The sequence below is a fragment of the Macrosteles quadrilineatus genome, unplaced genomic scaffold (assembly GCF_028750875.1).
Source record: "Macrosteles quadrilineatus isolate MER2022 unplaced genomic scaffold, UCM_ALF_1.0 Scaffold_1__1_contigs__length_201487025, whole genome shotgun sequence".
Classification (NCBI taxonomy): domain Eukaryota; kingdom Metazoa; phylum Arthropoda; class Insecta; order Hemiptera; family Cicadellidae; genus Macrosteles; species Macrosteles quadrilineatus.
In genome coordinates this window covers 178060152-178079244 of record NW_026542594.1, presented here as the reverse complement: position 1 = coordinate 178079244, position 19093 = coordinate 178060152, and the positions used below count along the sequence as shown (strand labels likewise).

General features: G+C 31.1%; 1 protein-coding gene across 7 annotated transcripts in view; it reads right to left on the bottom strand.

Annotated features, from left to right (window-relative positions):
• LOC128990690 (calcium-activated potassium channel slowpoke-like) overlaps nucleotides 1-19093 on the bottom strand; it is a 164284-nt gene that overhangs the window by 67160 nt on the left and 78031 nt on the right. For 5 of the 7 annotated variants that reach the window (XM_054413254.1, XM_054413245.1, XM_054413228.1 and 2 more), the window contains exons 3-6: nucleotides 17113-17209; nucleotides 16120-16231; nucleotides 14130-14281; nucleotides 12468-12635 (exon numbers count right to left, since the gene is read on the bottom strand). In XM_054413254.1, the coding sequence (XP_054269229.1) occupies nucleotides 12468-12635; nucleotides 14130-14281; nucleotides 16120-16231; nucleotides 17113-17209 (529 nt within the window). Of the gene's footprint in view, nucleotides 1-2657; nucleotides 2750-12467; nucleotides 12636-14129; nucleotides 14282-16119; nucleotides 16232-17112; nucleotides 17210-19093 lie in introns of all 7 variants that reach the window. The other 2 variants (XM_054413262.1, XM_054413237.1) reach the window with 1 other exon arrangement.

The window sequence follows — 19093 nt, the reverse complement described above, 5'->3', positions numbered from 1 at the left end:
TAAAAGTATTAAAAGTATTAAACTAAAGTATTATAGTATTAAAGTATTTCTTTTTATTGTTTAGAAAATTCTTGGACATCAAATGGTTTTACATTGAACATATTTTTAAAAACAGTACAATATTGTTATCCTACCATCAATAATTGTTAACAATTGTTATTATTATAATCATCTTGCCTAGGTTATTTAGGCTACCTTCTCTTCACTAGGCAAACTTTTAACTCCAAAACAAACAAAAAACTATTGGTTACACGTTTGTTATATTGAAAAATTCTGTTAATTGGTGTAACTATGTAAACATTTTGTCCATAAATAAATCAAATGAAAACTTTTATAAAATTTTAGCGTACGACTCGCTTTTACACAGAACTTGACACAACTCGCACTCAAAATAAAAAATCAGTAATTCCAAAATGATATTCTTCAACAAATTTTAAATTAATAAGTTTAAATAAGGTAATTTATTGAAAAGAAGGTCGCTAAAAGCAGAATAATCGAACAGAAACATAAAACAAAAAGAAAACAACATTTAAAGTTTAAAAAAAATTATTATTCTAAAACAATAAGAATCAAATATAACTTAACATTTAAACCCTCAAACAATCAATGAATGGTATTGTTTCTATGTGATTCAAACTTCTTGAAAGTCCTTAAATGCCAGGACATTAAAAAAAATAGTTATAGTCCTCATTATGATCGTATGAACATTGGCTGTTACTAACTTAGCTCTTTAGCACTAAGAGATCAGGGGCTATAGTTTTACACCATTAACTCAAGTTTAGAAAAGTACTTAATGCTCTACTAAATAGTACATTACAATCAACTTTAAAAAATTTAGAGCAAAAGGTTGACTAGAAAGCTGGAATATCTACTAAGTATTGACATCATTTACAACAAAGCTTGTCTATATATTGAAACATAGACCGAACAAAGTAGACTAAAAGCAAAATACTATTGCTTCGTCTGGTTTTAACAAATAAGCGTGTACTGATTAACCCTTTAGGATATAAAGGGTGCGCCAAAAAAACCTGACAGTTTCTGTTTCGTAATAAGTCAGCTGTTATACTAGCTAGAGACCTCATTGTTGCAGTGAACGATTGCTTATGTTATGCCATTTTTAGGTAATGTTTGGTAAAACATCACGTCGTCAAAAGAAAGTTACTGTCTAGTGTGGTGCATTGTGGTGTGGCACTGTTTGGAGTCATCGGACCATATGTTTTTGAGGACGAAAGTGGGAACACCCCCCTGTCACTGTAAACTCGGAACGCTATTTGGAAATACTGAGGGGGTTTTTGGTTCCACAACTGCGGATGTTATGAGGGATAGACAAGACTAACAGGTGGTTTCAACAGGACGGCGCAACTTGTCATACAGTCATACAGCCCATTCAATGTCAGTTTTGCGTGAACTCTTTCCCGGTAAAGTGATCTCTTGGTTTGGTGATGTGCTGTGGTCAGCTCGATCCCCAGACTTAATTTTGTGTGGCTGTTAGCTGTGGGGATACTTAAAAAGCAAAATGTTTGTTTCGAAATTTCAAACCATCCCTGAACTCAAGCAGTGTATCAGGGAAGAGATTGCTTCTATTCATCAGGCGAAGGTGACTGCAAATATGCAAAAAAAATGGGAAGCCTGTGTTTAGGAGAAGGTGATATAACCTGAATGATATAATTTTTCATAAATGAAAATGGCATAGTAGTGTGTTCAATATAACGTTATTTAATACATGAAATTGTAGTTTGTTCTTGAGTTATTTAGTATTAAAAACCGTCAGGTTATTTTGGCGCACCCTTTACATATAGATAGATAAATGTTTCAAACTGATAACAAACATTTCTTTTTTGTGTTTCCTAATCAATTATTTGATTTCCGCTTATTTTTTTTACAAAGTGTATCATTTCAATCATTAAAAAGTGGTTATTTTAAAATTTAGGTTTTCTTTATTCATAACTGTAACTGTCTTGTTACGAAAATACAAACAAGATAAAATTAAAACCATCAAGATGATTTACTTATGGTATATTTAAAAAAATGCCTCTTTGTATATTGTGACAAATCATGGAATAAAAAACATCTAACTGTAACAACATATAAGAAGGCCAGCTCAGTGAAACAGGTTTTATAGAGAAGGATAAGGTTAATCATATGATGCAGTATATAAATGATTACAATATAATCGATTAATATCTTGGTGCAACTGACTAAAATCCTGATGTGAGAATTAACAATGACATATTGAATAAGATTATTTTGATTTACTTCCGCCAGCTTTTAGAATAAGAAATTCATATAAGAAACTCCCATTATATACATAAAACTTTAAATCTATATAATTAAAAGCACTATCCAGCCGTCAAATCAACATACCTACCAAGATATCAGTTACACATACTATATTACTATCATAAATACTTTTCAGACATAAACTTAGTGCAACGCTTACGATTACCCTAAAAATCTTAACGTAGCATTGTTTATTAGCCTAAGCTTATAAAGAATATCTATAGCATATAGATTAAAAATTATACTACGCATTAAACAGTCCTCGGTACTTATTAATCGCTAACTTACCTTCGCCGAGTATTTGAGTTCTGGCATTAGAGTTACCGCATTATTAGATACTAAGGCATTACTTGAGTGATTGTAGAATGACTGAGTACCTCTTTCCATGCTCCCGTTTCAGTTCCCCGCTGTATTTGGACCTAGTTCCTACCAGTTCAATGATCTCAGGAATACTACTGGCAAATATTGCCTACACACAAAAACACACTTTACAACCCAAAACCCAGGCCCAACTCAATTCCCATGCAGCTGCGCTTTTTGTGATAAATTATTTTGTATATGAAAATATACCTTCATAATCATTGTTAAGGTAATTTGTTTAGTTATTTACATCTTGCTATATCAGTTTTTTCCCTTAATATAGGATAGTAATTTTAAAATACCGTTTTAATTTATGACCAAAACTATAATTATGTTTGTATGTGTAAAATGTTTTTTATTACCTATAAAGCCAAAACACTAAGCTAAACTTCCAGAATGTTAGAACTCAAGACTACAAGAAATCCCGATTAAATTCTTGATTTTTACAATCTGTGTTTTAACTCCAACTTAAAGAAGAATTATGGTAGAATATATTGCATTGAAACAAACTTAAATTTTATAAAACAAAACTATGATTTGCAAACCTTTTAGTGGTTATGACAGTTATTTGTTGTGTCAAAGTTAGCAAAATGTTCCTCTTTGGAGAAGAATTACTTACAAAGTTGGCACAGCAAAGTAAATTGTAAAATATTATAAATGTTTCCTTTACATATTGTTTCTGCAAAAAAAAACATGTGTTTGGTTTTTAAAATTCAACTTTAGAATAAAGTTACCTGGGGAAGGTAACAAATTCTTAAGAGAGGGGAGAGAATGGTTTAAAGATTAATCATACAAATCCTTACCTATCTACTTTTTAAAATTTGCATTGAAAACCTAAGTTAATACAAATAAAAAAATATGCAAACATCCAATCATACTTTACTACATAATTATTTCTGGCAGAATTATCAAATATTTTATAAACAATAATTACATGTTCGAATTCTGCAGTTGTACAAAAACTAGTAGCTTTTCAATTGATGCTTTTATAAAATCGGTAATTAATGGATATTGGTAGTCTACTTTAAGTTTTTGAGGAAGCTGCTAATTGTATACAAAGCATTTGGGTTGGTAACTAATTATTAATTTATGTTCTAACGGACAGTAAAAATTTGGAAACTATACTAATGTCAGAAAACTTGTTTTTTAGTATCTTTGGAGTTATCTTTAGCATTATTTCAGGATAAGAGTAAATATTTGCATCTTTACTGAGTCCTAAGATCACTCGAATAATGTTTATTAATTTAGTATGTTCATTACGAAAAACAATACATTTTCAACCATTAAATCATAGACAAATAGAATAAAATATAGACCATCAGCAGTGCTGCGTTTAGCATAAGTTCTGGCGTCCACCACTGGGAGTGCCGTGTAGTTAAATATCTTGTGCGCCGCAACTACACGGCACTCCCAGCAGTGGACCCCAGAACTTATGCTAACCACAGCACTGCTGACGGTCTATATTTAGTTCTATTTGTCTATGATTAAATGCTGTTTAAGTAAACAAACATTTTACAAACACAAACAGATCAAAATGTGATGCAAATATAATAGATTTTTCAAACACAAAAAGCCTAGCTGCATTGGAGTTTTGGTAGTCTAAGGGTCTAAACTAGAAATTGTCAGTGCAGGAATATTTCAAGGGCAACATTCCAACTAGAAAAGCCAAAAATGAAAATGTCATCTGCCTCTAAAATGCCATTAGGTATAAAGGTTGATACACTCAAATCTTAAAACACTCTGCAGTAGGGTTAGAAAAAGTAGCAATATTGGATGTGGAAATATTGTGTGAGCATCTAAAAAATGTTTTGTAAGGAAAATTGTGTTTGGAAATTGTAAAAAGTATGAAGACACAACTTTTTGATACAAAACTGAAAAATTTCACAAACTTAAATGGTATGAAGTTGGTAAGGATGTACAAAAAATAGATACAATAAGTATAATGTTAAAAAATATTGAATTTACTTGACTTTAATAAGGTAACAACATAAATTAACTTTACAAAATAATTTATGATTGATTTGTTTAGTTTCTAAAAAAAGGTTGTCAAATACAAAAATATTATGTCTTGAAAAATTTCAACTAATCAGGATTTTGAAAACTAAGAAACAGTTTTTTCAATAGGAAAAATATTTTGAATGTGTGTGCGTGCAAAACCCAGCAAGCAAGGAAACTAACACTTACACGAAAATGTGCTGAAGATGCGAGCGAAGAAAGCACAGGTAGCGAATACTTACTTTACTTAACGGCTGACTGAAGCTGTTTCACTTATTGAAGCGACAATATTTCAGCGAGAAGTGTTAGCAGCTTACTTGGTAACATTCAGACGCCACATTTATAAGCTAGCTTTTAAAATGAAATTATTTGGCTAATTTTGAGTTTTTTTTATAAATTTTTTTTACGAAGGTTTGCTTTTAATTAAATTTTGTTGCCAATATGAAAATGAACTTTAACACAATAGACACAACATGACCCAAGCAAAAAAGCGACAAAAAAACGTTTGAAAGCAAAGATCTTCGAAAAATTTAAATGAGTAGGTTACAAAAAAATAAGACATCAAAGAAAAAGTTAAAATAAATCATAAAATAAAATGTATTGTTTTAAAAAGTGTACTGATAATCAAACCAAAGGGATTTATGACCGATAATCATATTTTTTTATTTAGTCTGCAAAGGTTTATTTTGTGAGATCACTTTTTGACTAACCAATACCTTTGGAAAGTTAATAAAAATACTATTACGCTAAAACAAAGTATTACCATTGGTTTCTTTTACAATTAACCAAAATTTAAAATAGTAAAAAATGAAAAGTTGAATGGGTGATTTTTATGTTATTTAAATAATCATTTTTAGATCAACAAAACAAATTTTAAATTATTTTTTTTTAAATTTCAACTGTGATTCCAATGATTAAGGATGTAAATTCAAGTAACTTAATACATTCATTCAGTATGATTCCCAAGAAAATAATATAAAAAATAAACTATTATATTGGGCGTTAATAAAACATTTTTATTAAGAAATTGTATATATTTTTTAATCATTTCTTACCATGCCAACTATGGTAATAACTTCTTCTCCCTGGGACAATTTCACTAACAGCCAACATTTCAGCAATAGTTCACTAAAAAATCTTAAAACTAAAAGAAAATCTTCGAATTTTAATTTAAACCTTGGAAACAAATACAAACTAACAATATAAGGTATATTTTTTAGCCTGAGAGTTTTTTGATTCTACATTTGATTGTAAAACGAGTTCATGAAAAAAATACTTGGAATGTGTGTCTATTATGAAGGTGCAAATACAGGAGTTCAGTTGAGACATTACTGCACGCTACCAATTCAGTTAACTACCGTACTTTCATTGTGCTATATATATGTTGTATGATATTTTAAGCCCACAACCCCGTGATAATCAATCAGTGCCAGGGTGGTTTGGATTACACGGAAGGTTGAACAATCAAAACTCTATTATGTACCTTATCTTACTTGCAGTGCCATTTATTACCACTCTAATAAAAATATTTAAATAAAATTATGAAATTAAAATACAATATTTGTCAATAATTCATATTTATTATGCTATAGAAACTGTACACTTCTTAACTGTTGGTTACTCAAGTGTTAATACTTAATTTTTAACAAAACAAAATGTTCTACCTTATTCATCCTTACTATCCAAAATTACAATTTAGAAAAATACAATATACATGAAGCCCGTAACACAAAATATTTTAATGCTTCTTTTTTACTCTTTCAAATGTAACATCTACGTCTATGTTTCTATTTTTGTGATTTTTTTATTAATAATCACCACATTACTGTTGAATTTGAGTTAATGGCATAAAACAACTATTCTACCTACCTGGCTTGGACAAATTTAAAAATCAGATTATAAACTGCTATTTCAACCACATATTTTCAATTTAAATTCCAATTATTATGCTTGGAATTTATATAAAAAAATTCAGCCATTAATTTTTCAAAACTACCAAATCTCCCAGCACTTCTTAAAGCCTTGAACACAAAAAAGTGTTCATTTAATAGTGTTCATTGAATATTAAAACTGTATCAAAAACATTGTTAAATGTTAGCGTGTGTGATAGTTATTGTAGTTTTGAGTTTGTGTCATTTTAGTCATTGTTATAATCACATTGTTAAAACATGAGCTGAACAATCGTAAAACACAAGAATTATAGCCAGAGACAAGTAAGTTAGGAATTAAGTAAAAACAACAGCTGTTATATTTTTCAGAGCAAGCTTAAAAAATAAACTCAGCTAGTTTTATTGTTTCAAAGCCGTAGCTAGGACTAAAAGGCGGTTTCAAGCTAATATTTTTATATACACCATATCATTTAGAAAATTTATACTTTTCGTCATAGACCTCTATTTTCATAAGTTTAAGGTTTTTAAACTGTACATTCAATTTTTAATGTTTTTTTTTACAAAAATAACAAATGGTTTAGTAACTGTACTAAAAAACAGCAGTAAAATCCAACAACAATTTATTTTCTCTATTTAACTTTTCTAACAAAAAATTACATTTTGTAACATAACAACCCTTTTATTTAACAGAAATTTAAGTACATCATAAATATTTTTGGAGCAGAAAAACAACTTGTTGTTTGCCTGTGTAATTATAAACCCTCGGAATAATTATAGAACACTCAGAATTAAAAAAATATATTTATTGTTTTGTTTTAACGAGTTTAAAGTGGTTTTAACAAAATTTTGTTTGGTTTACCGTTGTGTTCCCAACAACAAATTTTAATTTAATTTTTTCAAAAAATGTTGATTCTTCGCTTAAAAATTGTTTTCCTTTTTTTGCCCTATTTTTTATTACTCGTCCTTTCCTGGCCTTTTCACTACGGCCTTGGAACATAATTTTATTCCAGACTTTAGTTACTTGTCATCCAGTTTGTTATTCTACCTATGTTAGTTAACTTGAATCACAGATATAGAAGGAAGTTTCTATGTAGCTTAAACAAAAAAGGGGTTGTGATATGTTATGGAAATTTCATAACCAGATTTAGAAGCAATTGTATTATGGTTTTAATAAACTATCCATCAAAACCTTACCTAGCAGATAGAAAATATCGAGGGCCTACATACATAACAAAATTGTTTAAATTGACCGATAAAAAATAAACTGCGACAAAATTAACTTAATACTGTTTAAGCATGTTAGCATTTTAAAACAATTCCTTAACTTTTGTGTTTAGATTAATTTTTTATTAATTTCTAAGCTGGTATTGTTTTAATACAAAATGTATACTTTTGTGTAGTGAATACTTTTTAGTCTGAATACTTAAAAACCTATACTAACAAATGTTTCCAAATGCCAGGATCTCAACACTGCTAATTTGTTATACTACTAAAAAAATTAGAATTTTGGTTAAAAAATAATTTAATTCTGTGAATTTATTTGATTTTAACTCTTGTAAAATCTTGACTAGCGACTGGTAAAATTAAAATAGAATTTTTCAAATACGAACGAACAGTTTCAGCAATCAATTAAAAGCTACTTGACTAAGTAGATATACACAGAAAAAGTTTGCTTATAATGAAATTTGATGTAAAACTTAATCTGTACTGTATAGGCTACTATGATTTGGTTTTGTTTTTTTATAAAAAAAGCAAACACATAGCTAAAAACAATACAATATCAGAGTACTTCAGTAACAAATCAAAATTAAATATATTCAACTCTTAAATTTAATTTCGCCTAGATCAACTTTGAGCATTTTTACCTATTATTTGACGTGCAGAATAAAGAAAAAAAAGTATCAAGTAATCGTGGATATTTTAAATTTAATTTACTAATGTATTAAGGATTTTTACATAAACCCAAAATTGCCAAGCTAGTTAACTAAAGGATGATGGATGATTACCCTTCAAAGTTGTCATATATAAATAATACAAAACATTTAATGACACTGGAACCAACTTAAACAGGACAAGAGCAGAACAGCATAGTTCTCGTAATTAGTATTTTTTCATGGATAAAAGACAGAAACTGCAGAAGATAGAATAAAAGCAATGCCACAGTGATCTCTTCTAACACTAAAACTATTTTTTTACTGTTGTGAAACCCCTGGAATATTTGTTTAATAACCTCAATCACACATATGTATACTATGTATGTATGCTAACTCATACCGGTGCAATTTTGTAGCCTAACATTTAAAACACAAATATTTATAAATTTAACTTTTTATTCTGCAAAGTATAAAGCCGGAAATAATATGTTTTTATGAAAAACTAGCTGCATTAAGACTGTTTTTAACAAACAATAGTAAACTTTAGAAAGCCATAAACAGTTGACACACTTTTTAATAGTCACAAGACAAAATTAGGACATGGCAATAATTAAGAAGACCAAAATAAGCACTTGTCAGTACTAATTAAGAAATCGTCCAGACAACGAACTAAAATTTAATATGAAATGCGAAACAGATGGAAAATCTACATTATAGTTTGGAAAGAACATCCTGACAACAAACTAAAAAGTAATTGGAAGTGCAGGACAGATATAAGATCATTATTATAGCTTTTAAGATAAATTCTAAAAAATGAACTAAATAGTTAATAGGAACTGCAGAACAGACAGAAGATTAATATTAGTTTTGTAGAGAACCTCCAGACAACGATCTAAAAAATTAATAGGAACTGCAGTACAGACATAAAATCAATATTATAGTTCTGAAGAGAAATTCTAGAAAACTAACTAAATAGTTAATAAGAACTGCAGGGCAGATATAAGATCAATATCCAATATTATAGTTTTGTATAGAAATTCCATAAAATGAACTAAGCAGTTATTAGTACAGAACTTCAAGGCAGATGCAAGACAAATAGCCCTATAAGTCTGACTTTGTGGTTTCTAAAGAAATTCCATATCATGAATAGTTACACAGTCAACATAAACTACAGGGCTGATATTAGACTAATTTTGTGGTATTTAGAGAATTAACAAACAAATAATTACTTAGTCAATATGAACAATATATTAGTGTTTCTAGACATATGACAAGGAGTACCATCATATAAATTTCCATACTTTTTCAAGCTTGTGAATTTGTAAACACACTAGTTAACACTAGTTAACACTAGTTAATAAACAATAAAGTTTGGTTAGTTCATTGGACAGATTTGATGGCAAACATTTTAAATACTACTCTTGTAACTGGTGCACAAACGTTAATTTTAGTACCACTTAAGTAGGTAGCATGTTTAGAATAAATTGCTCAGACATTCTAAATTCTTAGTGTAAACCAAATTCTATCACGCAATACTTCTAAATTCAGTGTAAATTTTGTGTACTTGTATTTAAGCCTGTTAACATTTTTGCGATAAAAACAATGGTAATGTTGAATAAAATTTTGTTTGAGGCCAGTTAACATCGGTTATTGTCATAAAAAAATATTTAATTTAGTTAAAATAAATTTGTAGCAAAGTAAAATGTTTTGATGGTATACAAAATAGATTTTATGTTTTAACCCTCAATAAGTTAACTAAGAGTGTTAACCAACAATGTTATTTATTACTTCATTTGTGTATTTTGATATGGGATTCTTACAGTCTAGGGTATAAATTACAAAACTTTCACACCTACATAACTTTCCACAAGTCCCCTCAATCTTAAATATGTGAAATGGTCAATCCAAATGGCACGGTGAAATGTCAACATTACTTTTATTTTAGAAATGAAAACAGATCAACTGTTGAGTTTTAGACTACAATATGATTGTGTTTTTAACTTGATGTAAATGGATGATTGAGTTTCGTTACTGTGATCACCACGACAAATAGCACCCGACAAGAGGCGAACAACAATTAAAAGCACTAAAAATCAGCTGCTTCCTGTCTAAACATGCACTCACAAACCATAGACTATGTCACCATGTAAAAGCATATTGATTAATCTACGCTGGGTTAAATAAAGGCACACACAGATTTGTTAAAAACTATTTCCTGCACAATTTAACCCTAAACGATCCCATATGGTTTTAAGTTTTCAAAAGGTTTATTCAGTTTTTTTTTCTAGTTGTCTGTAAACGAGGCAAACATGATGGTTTTGTATGGAATGTTCTAGTATTTTAAATTTAAGTTATATCGTATTGTATTAATTTATTTTTTTTTTTAGGAAAGGAGGAATAAGGATTCAAAATACATTGAGTGGGAAAAAGGATATGGGTTAAGATTATAAATACAATAAAAATTCAGTACACTCTGAAAAAAGTCAAAAATATTAAAATTATCTCTTTAATCTCTTATTCCAACTAATAAAACATTATTTCTGAAACTACTTTTTGTATGTAAGTTTGGCATACTGTAAATCTTCAATTTATTGACTTTATTATTTTATCTACCTTGGCCTAAATCTCAAAATACTACAGTATGAATGCTAATGAAATGTGTATGCCCAAACTGTTTGATTCATTAAAACCAAACAAGTATCATTTAATTTGTCATCTTAATCTGATGATTGTTTATGCCAACATTTTTTAAACTTAAGCTATTAACATGCAATAAGGTTTTAAGCTTTTCCTGTCGATTCCTGAACAGAACAGTAAAAGCACTGTAAGAATTTGATCATGAAAAAATTTCCGAGAAATAAATCAACTTAAAATGTAACAAATATTTAAAGAGTTATTAACCTGTTAATTTTTGCTGAAGTAAACCTATACAGTTTTAGCATGTATGTATTACTAATATGTTTCTTTGAATATTATAAACAATTGTACTAGAATTTGAAATATTTTATTTGTGCTAATAATGTAAAAGGGTAATATTTAATTAAATGGACCAGTAATGCCAATTATTTTGCAACCAAGCTATAAAATGAGAAACTATGAACTTGAAAAAATGTGTTGTAAGTAATGGTATCTGAAATTGAAATAATTAGTCATGCTCATATTTTGTAGTACCAGGATTACATATCTCTAAGATATACTTTTAGCTGATTGTCTTACTAATAAAAATAATCTTCCATAATTGAACTTATAAAGCTTTAAAACCTTCTCACATTTAAAGGAGGCAAAAAGATAATATCTGTAAATCATAATCTATTACGGTATCAAAAATAATCATTTAAGTGGCAAGCTAAGCAAAATAATTTTTTTTTGTACTTTAACTTTTTAGTTACCTTACTTTTTTGCTTTGAATTGATATAATATTCAGTTTAATTTTAAAATATGTAAACGTATAGGCCTATCCTTGACCATAAAAAAAAATACTTACCTAAGTGTTAACATAAAAGATAACAAAACTGTGCTGCCTGTCTTTCCAGTACTTTTGGATAAACCAAATTTTTTGTGTGAACCAATTTTAATTTTTGTTTTATTTGATTAAATTATATGTTTTTCAAACAGTATAAAGGACAGGTAAATATAATTTTGTCAAATTAATTGATTTTGAAATTTTAGGTGGTAAGAGATTTGTGATTTATTTTCTCATTAATAGATTTTTCTTGTAAAATAAGAGTCAGAAAAGGTTAAATTCAAAGGATGTTTAAAAATGAAATCCCCACAAATGGGCAAAAGTTGGGGACTTTTGAGGAATAATTATCAAAATTGACAGCAACTCTCAACAAGTTTATGAACTGGATTGTGTAATTTAACAATTTTAAAACCAATCTAGGTGTTATCATTCATTCACGAGTAACCAATATTAAAGGAAGTTTTGCAATGAATGTCAGAGTTATCAAAATTCAAATTAGCTCCAGACATACCAAAATTGGTTCTCATATTCAATAACCCCTGAAACCTAACAAATCTTTTTATGTAGAGAAAGCTAATTGAAAAAAGAAAATAGAAAAGTACTCACCAAACCGACGAGTAAAAAGAAAACAAGAAAAGTTCGTCCGAGGACAGTTTGACAGTAGACGTCACCGTAGCCGACGGTGGACATGGTGACGATGAGGAAGTACACACACGTCCAGTAGGACAACTGCTGGGGGTTGTTGAACTCCATTGGGTCTCCGGAGTTCTCCAGCTGGAACAAAACTAGTGGTTATGTCTCGAGAGACTAAAATAGAGATAATAAAGTTCATAACGGAGTTACAAGAAGGAATAAAAGTTTAAACAAGTAAAATAGAGGTAGAGAAAAACAGTCCCCCGGCAACAAAAGTTTTTGTTCCACCTTCACATCCTAGGATGTAGGCTCCAACCCGGAACCATTTTACACAATACTACACATTACACATTAGGCTAGGCCTAGAGGGTTGTGGCATTATCGCCTGGAAAAAATTCATTAATGGTTAACTGGATTTAAACCTGGGATCTTGGGCACCGAGGCCCCACGCTCTACCTCTAGACAAGCTCGCTCCCCTGCTCTGTATAGTACAGTAGACTCTCGCTCGTGTGGATCGGCCTTGTTTGGACTCCCGCTAGTTTGGATCGGGAATCGTGATTTTTTTTTAGCGGCACAGTACAGTAGAAGTCTGATAAAAACTCGGATAACACGGCGGTATAGATTATTACCGGTGGAACTGCATTTGCATGACTATCAACACTGTGGACCTGGAACAGAATTGAAAAAACGGCTATATACAGTACTGTATTTTCTTGACTCTCGATAGTCTGGATTTTTCGTAATCTAGACCGGACGTCAGCCACATTAGTCCGGATGAGCGAGAGTCTACTGCAGCTAACCAAGTGAAGGTAAATCTCTTTTTAAATTACATACTTTGATGTTCGAGGTATTTTTCATTGGTAGATATGTGAGCTACACTCACCTTTATTTTTGTCTGATGATATGCAGGACTACATACTACTAGTCAAGTTTACTACTAGTCTACATTGCTAGTGCCAAGTTTTTGTACTTCGTGTACCAGGGTGGATTCTATTCCATTCAGGTGTCACCAAAAATCCTTAAGACCTTGTACTCATGTGAACGAAACATACGAAACATAAGGAAAAATGTCTAGAAAAATTGAGCAGACGGAATCAACCCTTAACTTTGTGGTAATAGAGGGAAGGAAATTGAGAAGAACGTTTAGAAGAAGGTGGATAGATGTGAAGTGGTTAGGAGTGAGATAGCAGATGAAGAGGAATGGTAACTGTGGAGTGTGGAAGGATAGTAGAATATGGAAAAGCCCAGATCAGGGAATACCCATAACGGAGGAGAATATGAAGGTAGTTTTTTTTAGCATTGAATATTGGATACTTAAGTAGGACATCTCATCTATTTAGACCAACTGTCAACAATAGTTTAGTAAAAATAGAGCATGGTTGAATAAGCCAGTCACAGAATGTGCTAGTGTAAGTTCTATTTTATACATTTACCTTTTTTTGTTGTTGACAAAGTTGATGGGTCATAACAGCTGCTATAGCTCACAATAAGTAGGCCTATTTTCGTCAGTTTGACTTGGTAAAAAAGTTTGTATATTCAACAGAAATCAGTAATTTATATCAGCTCAGCACAATCTGTTGGTGGCTCACAAAACAATGATTTTTTAAACTGATAGATTTGTATGTTTAACCGTACCAGATGGATGATGCCGGCAGCCGTCAACCATACTGAGATGAAGATGGAGACGAGTTGCGCCAGTCGTATGGATGATGAGGTCTTGAGAATATTGAGATACTGCAGAATATCCGGGACTGTCATAAGCCTCAGGGCTCGCAGGAACCTCAAACCTAACAAAATTAACAAGCCTCTGACTTAAAACATTCACAAGTAATATCTAAAACGCAAACACAACCGGTTCTAGAGAAGTAACTATAGGGTTTGTTGAAATTTGTACATTTGATGCCCTTCCAATTGGTTGTACAGCTAAATTTATTGACTGGGACGGTGGTGTTGACCTTTAATCCAGCTACTAGGAGGTCATGAATTGTGGATATTTATAGGCATGTACTTTGGATGCGATACTCCCTAGAGTGTGGATAAACGTCCGCACTAGTGAGTACTACGACTATTTAGTATTTGCAGTACTATCCTGATAATTAGACCAATACGTTAATTACAAGGCAAAAATGTGGTTCGGATTCCACTATTGACTGTAGGGCCCATAGTTGCTATTGGCTGTATGGGCTATTAATTAACTGCTGTAACTTAGCTGTGTCTAAGGAATATGTCGGCCTAAGTCCCTAACATAACTACAAGATATATTCCTGCCATATAATCTTCTATTGAGTTAAATGGCTGATTGCAAAGAAAGTTATTTATTTTAATCTTAAAATTCTTATCACTAAGTAAGTAACCTTATGGCAATTAGTAACTTATTATACAATTTACTGCTTAAAATTAATAATCTTTTATCAGTCTTAGCAAGTCTAACCTGAGGAAAATTTATATTACATCTATAGCGAGTGATAATGGCTGTGTATATCTCTCCTAAATTGAACATTTATTATAAGATTATAAATGGCAAAACCACTTCATAAAAGAAAAGTTTTAAAATCCTCTCCAATATGCAACAGTATTACATGTTATCTGTAGAATCCTTGAGTTCAGTCTAATTTGGTAACAGCATTAATAAATTAGCTGAAATTGTGCAATATATGGTTGCTAAGGACGAGCAGCTGGGTCATGAGATGAGGGTTTTACTGTACAATATCACTTTAAAAAAATTCCTTTCTAACCAACATCAGGGTCACAATAAGTTTATTGTATTATAGCATGTTACAGTTCTGGATGATAGCAGAACAATCACAGTTATCAAAAGGACCTTATCTAGTACTAACAAATGCAGGGATAGGACAGAAAGGGGGTTTGCTATCAGCTCTCCTTTTTTCTGCACAACACAAGCAAATGATTAAGTTAAAGGTACACAATTGTGGAATGACATCAAGAGTCCTGCTAATCGAGTTCCAACTAATTGACTAAACACTGTTCAGGTGGCCAAAATGATTGGATTAACCAGAACTGGAGAAAAATCTTTGGATTCTATTAAAATGTTTAGCCTAATTAAAAAGCTACATCGTTCTGATTGTAAATGTGATTGTCTCTCCCAATCTTGGAAACATTAGGAACATTTCCTGTGATCCTCTTCTGTAATCTTCTTACTAAACAATAACCTTAAAAGCGAGCCAACAGAACCCTTTTAACGAATGGACGCTCAATCATAAGCTTCTATTCTAAATTCCCCAGTGCATACAAATTTTACGTACGATTCACAGATTTTTTTCCTGTGAAAAAATGTCAAGTAGGATTGAGTTTTTTGTTATTTTTTTGTGGGGGGAGGTATTTAGAATACATAGCTTTGCTTTTAATTTGAAATACAGAAACCCTTTTCCCCTAGCAGGTGGTATGGATTGGCCAAAATTTTGAGAATTAATGGGACTCTGGTAGGTGAGGTTAACTTCTTCCACGAATAATAATTAAACTACACCACACTATAACGTCAAAAATCAAACGTGTCATTTTACCTAGACTCATTTAAACAACACAGTGCAGAGTTCACAAGACTCGCCACAGTAAACACTTATCAAACAACCTATTAAAGTTCTACTATAAATACTTATTTACTCACCTATCCATGTGCGATCTAAATATATCGAAACGAATGACGGTGGTATCGTAAAATAATCAACAAATGAATACATCTCGAGCATAAACCATAGTTTATCACTTGCAGCTATAAACTGAAACAAACAGTAATTGGTATGTGTTAGTAAACCAGTCGTACTTGGTAATTAAATACCTACAGTAGTTTGTATAATATTTTATATCGTAAAATTTACTTAAATTTGTTACCGGTACCATGATATTGAAAATTGCCTTGAGGATTTCATTATTTGCATTTCAGTGCAATTTGAAAAATGCATTGGACACACTTTGTAAAAAGAGCTGTTACCTATTCTTTATAAGTAAACTGCTTCCTTTAAATGGAATGGAGTTTGGTCACGTAGGCAATCCCCACTAAATCTTGCCTATGCAATTTCAGTACATTTCAAACAAAGATGCACTATGTATCAGGCTGTGGTGCACCTGGGAAAATCAAAATTTCCCTTCGGATTACATTAAGCTATATAGCATGTCAAGAGGAAGAAACAAGAACTATCGAGGGCTTTCTAATTGAGCTATTGTTGATAAGGAGAGTTACAAGCATAAAAAAAAGAGTAAATGGACTTTATGTACTTGTATGATGAAGAATATTATTGATCATTAAAAGTTGTATTTAGATTTTATGTTTATAGTCTATTTTAAAATTCAAATTCTTTTTAGAAAAAATATTATTTGTTTACTAATTTGTTCGCTCCAGTCAATTAGCAGACCAGAGAGCACACTCAGTCTAAAGTATATGACTTATTAACGACTTTAAAATGTAACATAGACATTTTAGACACTGCAGCAAAAAATAACGATGCACAAAACTTCTTGACAGTAAAAGGAAAATAAAACATGTATATTTTAGCATTGATTTTAAATGTCACTTTCAATCCACTACGCAAAATATGTTAACTGTTCTCTTGGTTGAATTAAAGAATAATTTAAAATATTTTAAAATCCAAACTGTACTCACTCGTATAAAAAAGTACACCATAAAAAATATATTGAAGGCTAAATCGATTTGTTGAGTAACATTGTTGCTCCAGCTCTGACATTTTTCTACTTCTTCGCTGTAACAAGAAAATTTTTCATTTCAATTTGTAAACTACATAACGAACTATTACAGAGAAGTAAGGTACAGAGGGAACTTGGGGACAACCATGCATTTTCAACTCTACAGTAGACTCCCCCTTATCCGGACTCCTCGGGACCGAGGCCAGTCTGGATAACGGGTTTTCCAGTTAAATCGAGGTCCCCAAAAACTCGTTAAAATGGACTGTTTACTGTGAAATTCTACTTAAATTTAATTTAGGAGAGCATTGTATTTAGACACGTGATCACTGGTCTCAAATCTTTCCCATGAGAACAGTCGCTTCAGTACAGCCCACTTCCTGCCAATCTAGTCGGATTAAACCAATGTGCTGATAAAAATTGTCCTGTTAAAGAGGTGCCATTTCTGCCGAGTGTAGTCCGGTTAACCCGATGTCCGGATAAGAGGGAGTCTACAGTAGTATGTTGTGCCAGAAATATACTTGTGACGAGCAAGGTTACGAGAGGCAAGCACTGTGTGAAAGTTCCTATTGCACAGGACACAGGATCTTCCTCCACCATGAGCGTTGTAGTACAAAGAGGGCGGCGGAAGCAGTGATGGACTTTTCCCTAGACGTGTACAATTGAATATTCCCTTTATACATTACTTATAATGTGGAACTACAATAGATGTTTTATTATTTGAAATAGACTACCTAGATCAAAACTGTATCAATTACATAATTGAATACGATTCTATCTATGCTTCAGTACCAAAAATGTAAAAGTTGGTGTAGGTTCATACCTTAAATTGCTCATTTCATTTTAAAGGGTTTATTATGCAGAATAAGATTCATATACACTGGTATTTAATAGCAATACATTTTTTGTCTGTTTTAAAGAAATTTTTATCTCCAAAATCTTTTGGAGCTAATTCATTAACCACATTTAGAAAACTTTGACTTGTTTGTTGAATTGTATTATTAAAATTGATATTGTTCTGTTTCCTTGAATGCAGTCCAAGCATACAAATGTTTTCCTTGATTGATTAGTATTCAACAAAAGGTTCATAACAAATGAAGGAATTTTAAACTTGTAACTAGTAAAAGGTCTAGTAGAGTAAATGGAATTGGCTGAATGATGGATTTGCTGTTTACATAAATACAACTAATTGTTAAATTCATCCTAGCTAATCGGGGCTTAGAGCCGTTCCTCCGAAGCAATGTAGTCCTTGTATATTATATAGACAAATATCTTTAACAGAACAAATTTGAATAGTACCTAAACTGTGCAAACTAACTTTTTAGTTAACAATTGCACTAATTATTGTAATTCTTGGTTTACAATTCTTAATTTAGCTGCATGAAATCTTTAAAAACTGCTGTCAATTATGTTAAGCAAGGTTAACATCAATTGGCTTCTGATAAAAGGTTTACTGAATTAATAAGTACGGTAGCCTATAACTTACCACGGTACCTTAATAAAGCCAATAAAATGAAGAAAATTTACAATCCTTTAAAAATTTAGAATCATGCAATCTACATGACTTGAAGTAACATGAGCAAGGTAGCCTACTATGCACTCTTTGTTGGTTATTAATATAGGTAAAGAATAATAATGCTAAATACAAAATAGTTTATTTTCATAAATTGTTTCCAATAGCCTACAGTAGTGAAGAGATAATTACAATTTTGTTTATGTTGACAAAAACCTTTTACGGAAAGTAAATAAAGATACGTCTTATAACACTTAAAACATAGCCTATATTTACGCTTATACTGTTACTCACAAGACGGTAAATATACAAAAGATGGTAAGTGGTGATCGATTTCGATTGGACACTCCAATCATCATCAGACCCAATAGGCGAATGACAAGAATCTTGAATGGCGTCCCTACTTATACCCTATTGGCTACCGGAAACA